The 5,748-nt window shown below is 42.6% G+C and overlaps 1 protein-coding gene across 1 annotated transcript; it reads left to right on the plus strand.

The window, feature by feature from the left end:
• The first annotated feature begins 4,208 nt into the window (after positions 1–4,208).
• On the plus strand, positions 4,209–5,534 carry LOC117549302. Its single transcript, XM_034221076.1, has 3 exons — positions 4,209–4,474; positions 4,720–4,905; positions 5,272–5,534. Exons 1-3 carry the CDS (start codon positions 4,306–4,308, stop codon positions 5,532–5,534), a joined length of 618 nt encoding a protein of 205 aa, XP_034076967.1. The 5' UTR covers positions 4,209–4,305.
• The last annotated feature ends 214 nt before the right edge of the window (positions 5,535–5,748 follow it).

The following is a 5,748-nucleotide window of genomic DNA, read 5'->3' on the forward strand; positions in this document are numbered from 1 at the left end:
AGCAACCCTATATCCACCAGTTAAAGGAAATACAACTAATGTGTTGTTATATTAGCTGTACAATTTACCACATATGGTGTTCTTAGCTTCCATACCTCCTGTGTTTTACGAGCGACTTATCAAGTCTTGGCAAACGGCATAAAACACGATTAAACATGATAGTAGGCCTATATAAAACCATGCTCGTATACAACCTATAGAAATGCAAAACGGCGTCAGTTTAGACGTAATTCTGTCCTTCTGCTTACCGCATCATTTATGAGAAAACATTAACACAACATATTCGAGGTGGTTTTCAATAACATATCCGTATTTATTTATTTCTCCAAGTTATGTTTTTGTGTGCACTGAGGAGTCGCAAACAGGCGTTTGTTTAATCATTTTAAGATTGGCTTTAATCAATGTTTGAAAATGAATTCTTCATATATGATAAATGAGAGGTAACATTTTATTTATGGTATTATTTCCACATATTTCTCTTCATTCTTCCTTCTGCCAACGGTGTTGCAGTTTCTCGTCTCTCCCGTTTTTGTGCTTAGTGCGTACGCATGGGTTAGAGTTTGCGTGGAGGACCGCACATTTTCCCGTCAAGTTAGTATTTTATAAATCGCAAACATTGCGTAGAAACTGGCGTACGCCATCTTTTGAGCGTATATCCCTTTATAAAGGCCCTGTCACACTGTCCCGAAATTGACACCCGATGGACACACGATAAAGGAAATGTTCAAATTCGGCTGTGATCGTAGCAACATCGGGCCATTCGTGAGGGCATCTTAAGCCATCGTATGACCGCCGGTGGAGTTTCTCAGGCTCCGGCAGCAACTTAGTGAGCGGCAACTTCGTAAGGCACTCGTGAGGGCATCTTGTCAAATCGTGTCATCTTCGTGTTATCATCGGTGCATTCACCCTCACTCTGATCGGGGCGAATGCCCGATGGCACCGATGATAACAAGATGCCCTCACGATGGCCTTACGAAGGGCACAATTGACACACAAATTCAACACGAAATGAACCTTCGCAAGGTCCTTCGGCAATTTTTTGGCATGCCAAAGATTTTGCCACCGCTCACGAAGTTGCTGCCGGAGCCTGAGAAACTCCACCGGCGGTCATACGATGGCTTAAGATGCCCTCACGAATGGCCCGATGTTGCTACGATCACAGCCGAATTTGAACATTTCCTTTATCGTGTGTCCATCTGGGTTGTTTATTGCACAACAAAATCATGTAAATATATTATGTAAATAACCCAATTTGTGTTCTGTGAAACTAAAAAGGATATAATATATTATTTTGAAGGACAGTTGACAGGAAGTTGTTGTTGTTATGGAAACAACATTACGGAGAAAACGTAATATTTTCTACATATAACGACGGATAAAGTAAAGAACAAAGTCTGAAGATATCAGTACAGTATCATAGTACTGTAACATAATTGTTTTTGGTACTTTCATTGCAGTTGTATGTCTTAAATGTAATGTAAATGTTGCCTTCGTGTGTGGTTCGGGGCCATCATCGTGCGAAATTCACAATTCCATATTCGTGTGTCCATCGGGTGTCAATTTCGGGACAGTGTGACAGGGCCTTAAATGAGGCCCCTGGGGCCTGTATTACAGGCCCCAGAATCAGAATCAGAATACCTTTTATTAGTCCCACAGAGGGGAAATTTGCATCGTTACAGTAGGAAAGAGCCACAGACAGCTTAATGTTACCTATGTTAAGAAAAAAGTACTAATTTATGATATAATAAAAAAACGTGAGAAGTAAGACAAAAAAACATCCAATCCCAGAGTTTGAAGGTTAATCACGGGGACTGTAGTCTTAAACGATAGCTGGGGATTATGGGTAGTGTAGTGTCTTCGGCCATCCTAAACTCAGAAATGTTGACAATCGCAATGATGCTCGAAATGTCCCTTACAGGCCTACGTCTGTTTCCGGTTATTTTTATTTTGAAATTCAGTTCCTGACGGACGCCAAAAAAGCCAGAGATTATGGAATTAAACCAATAAATTAAAGCAAGGATAATTGTGTGTTATTGGTGAGTAAATAACAGTGTGTTATTTTGAAAAGAATAACAAATTGGAAGGAAAAAAAGATTTAAAAAATACAGATTTCAGTATTCTGAGGCTCTGAGCCCCATTTATTTTCCTCACAGACGGCAACAAAAGTCCGAAATTATACGATTTAAAATAAAAGCAATAATTGTGGCTTGATATTGAGTAAGAACATGTTTTTATGAACCACACAGCTTCCGGTCTTCCACGACCCGACCGGAGAAAAATAAGTGCTGCAGGCACGAAACACATTACCAGTAGAAATACATTGCTTTTAAAATCGTGCTGTGCAACACGAAAAAAAAAGGGGGAAATCGTGTTGGTGAACACGAATCAATAGATTACAAATCGTGTTGGTGAACACGAAATGCCATGAGACTGGGTTGTAAGTTACCATGGAGATCTAGCCTGCTAAAAGAGAACCAGCTTCGTAGGACCGGAAAGCCGGAGTTTTCCCTGAATTTAGCCGGCTAAGCGAAAATCCTGCTTCGTAGTATACCCCCCTGGTGTTTCCAGAAGATAAAAGTAAATGCTGCCAAAATCGACCGAAGGCCACTTTCGAGGGTCGTTTTTCCATACATCTACAGTCTGTAAGGGCAATCCGACAACCCATACAGCTCTAGTTTACGCTGGTAACGACCTAGAGCACAGCCCTCAAGTCCAGAGATGTAATCCAAAGACATACAGCGATTTCTTCAGTCGTTAATTCAGAAAAAAAACCTATTGCGCTCTGCCTGGTTACATTAGCTAGCTGTTTATATTTGCACCTCCAGGATATTTGCACCTCCAGGAAAATGGCGTATTTCGCGGGTAGCTCGTGACGTCACTGTGTGTAAAAGATATTCTTTCACACACAGTGACGTCACGAGCATTGGAATGATTTCAAACCTGTTTATCCCAATAATTATAGCCTTGGAAATATGTGTTTACATAAATTGTGACCAAACCGTTTGAATTTAGGGTGCATTCACACCTAATAGTCGGTTTTCTGGTGCGCACCAGACAACAGTTTGTTACATTGTTTCATTTTTCAGAAGGTTCGGTTTGCGTTCACACGGACAAAACTCAAACGGACTATACATTTTAAACACAAGTCATGTGCACGGAAATGCTGTTCAACCATTGGTCTGACATTAAGGGGGTAAAAACGCGAATCCCGGCAATTTCTACCGGAGCCTCCGCCATGGAGCATCGGCACTTTCGGCAGGTTATTCTCATGCGGCTGTTAATCTGGAGATCAACAGACACTAGCGGCCCGCGCATATGATTATAATCAGACAACGTCCGTTAAAAAACATTATAACACATATAATGAGACGTTCTGCAGTAAGGAGGGGCGTTTCACAGACAGGTATTCTTACTTTTATGTAGTTCACGGAGCATTTTTACTTTACACGACACTGTTCAACACTTAATTCTGCTTCACTCTTTACATTAACAACCGTGGATGTCTTGAAAGACTCTTTCGCTAAAGATTTTGAAGACATCCGCGTTCTTGTGACATGTAAATACTACGCTTCGTATGTTTTGGTGCGGACTGCGTTCACACCAGCAATGAACCGCTCCAGAGTTCGCAAGCAAGCGCTCCGAGACCACCTATTTTAGCGGACCAGAGTCCTGTTATTTAGTTCGCTTCAGAGGTCTCGGACTGTGTTCACACCGACCCAAATGAACCGCACCAAGCGGCTAAACGCACCAGGGTTCGATTCAACCGGACTATACAAGGCAGGTGTGAACGCACCCTTATGGCGCATTTCCACTGCAGCGGGTAGCCCCGTTTAAGCGTCCTTAACCGTCCTCAAGCGGCCAGGCCAGTTTTTGGTGGCCTTTCCATATAGCCTAGCACCGGCTAGCGGGTACTTTTTCTGGCCCCATAAAATCGTGGTTCTATCAGGCCAGGGCCAGGGCTGAACTAGTGACGTCAACACTCTCGACTGCTGATTTGTCAGAGAGAATCGTCACAAGATCGCGCGCGAGATCATCCCTAGCGTCGCATATATATATCTAGAAGCAAGCTTGCAGCATTTTTATAAACAGCATTTTTGTAAACTGAGGAACTACAAAAATGGCAACGTCAAAGAAAAGCACACCGTGGTCGGCTGAGGAGGTGACGACGTTCCTAAATCTCATTGGGGATGATAAAATCCAGCGGGAGCTCGACGGAACAACTCGAAATGTGAAAGTGTTCCAGGATGTCTCTGCACAGATGTCCGCGGATTTTCGAGGACTTTCCTGCAGTGTAGGGAAAAAGAGATGAAGAGTGAATATCGCCAAGTAAAGGACAACAATAACACGAGTGGTGCGGGTAGGAAACAATGGAAGTGGTTCGACTTGTTGGACCAGATTTACGGCCATAGACCGGCCAACGTTGGGAGGGAGGGAGGCCTGGACTCTGCAACGGCTTTACTGGAGTCCCTGCAAGGTACGCTCACTTCTAACAAATATGTCTATTTTAATCCTTACATTAATATTCGACAACCCATGCTTTTATGGAGCCCCGAAGAGCTACATAGCTAGCTAAGGCATATAGCCTTAGCTAGAGCTATTGTTTGCTAACACCATATGTGCCATTGTTTACGTTCAGTTTTTCTTTTCTATAGTTGTTGTTGCTATTTAGTATTGTGCTGCAGTAGTTTGTGGAATTAACAAGTCATTTTGCTGTTCTAGATGATTACATTGGGACTAGTGAGGAAGAACATTCCCGAACAACGGGTGATGGCAGTGTTCCGTCCACAACATCGTCATCGAATCCAGAACGGACCCCAGCTCGACCACAGACACCAGCCGAAGAACCGACACCAACTCAACCACCAACGCCGAGTGCCATCACGACACCGCAGCGTGTGGTTCTAGTTAAGAAATAGAAATGGCAAAACGACTGGAATTGTGTTTTGTTTTTTTCAACCTTGGATCATCCATCGTCAGTAATTAAAATAAGCTATACCACTGTGTGGAAATGCTCTGTTACAAGTAAAGTCTTAGCTAGTAAGCAGCTAGTACAGTTGTGTGTGTGACATCCTATCATATACATATATTTGTATTAATTATCAACAGGCTGGACATAATGTAATTCACAATCATTGTAAACATCTAGGGCCAGAACTTTCTTTAGTTCACCTTACTGTTGTTGTTTATACATGTTATTCTTATATCCTTGTGTGACCTGTACCTGTCCAGTGTTTTTTCCTTATTGCTAATTATTATCTTATTGTCACCCAGGCAAGAGGAAACGAGGAGGAGAGGATCGGGCCCAGCAGGAACGGCACCATGAACAGCACATGGCCCAGCAGGAACGGCACTTGGACTGGGCCAAAGCGTCTGCTGAGCGGAGATGGGAGTTGGATGCGGCCTTGAGAAGGGAGGAGGCCGTCTTGAGAAGGGAGGAGGCTGCTCAAGCAGAGACCTTCAACCTAGCCTTCCTGCGCACTCTTGGCGAGGTGCTAGGGGGACTGGGCAGCCGACGTGGCCCGTCTCCTCCGTGATACTTCAAATAACCTTAATAGTTATTGTACATATTATATATTTTTTATCTAGTTAATTTTGAAATGCAACATTTGTACTTTCTTGTTTATTTTCTTTAAAATGTGCATTTTATATTTATTTTTACAATGCCATGTATATTTATGCTGGCTGCAATACAGTTTTACATTTTTTATTTGTATTGTTTAATGGCATGCCTTTTTGATACAATTTTTT

Source organism: Gymnodraco acuticeps, unplaced genomic scaffold (assembly GCF_902827175.1).
Source record: "Gymnodraco acuticeps unplaced genomic scaffold, fGymAcu1.1, whole genome shotgun sequence".
NCBI classification, from domain to species: Eukaryota; Metazoa; Chordata; class Actinopteri; order Perciformes; family Bathydraconidae; genus Gymnodraco; species Gymnodraco acuticeps.

Bases quoted from the DNA above. Each gene is read 5' to 3' on its own strand.
- LOC117549302 (XM_034221076.1), top strand. From the start codon at position 4,306: ATGAAGAGTGAATATCGCCAAGTAAAGGACAACAATAACACGAGTGGT. The intron at 4,475-4,719 runs GTACGCTCACTT...TTGCTGTTCTAG, and splicing joins TTTACTGGAGTCCCTGCAAG to ATGATTACATTGGGACTAGT. The intron at 4,906-5,271 runs TTAAGAAATAGA...ATTGTCACCCAG, and splicing joins ACCGCAGCGTGTGGTTCTAG to GCAAGAGGAAACGAGGAGGA.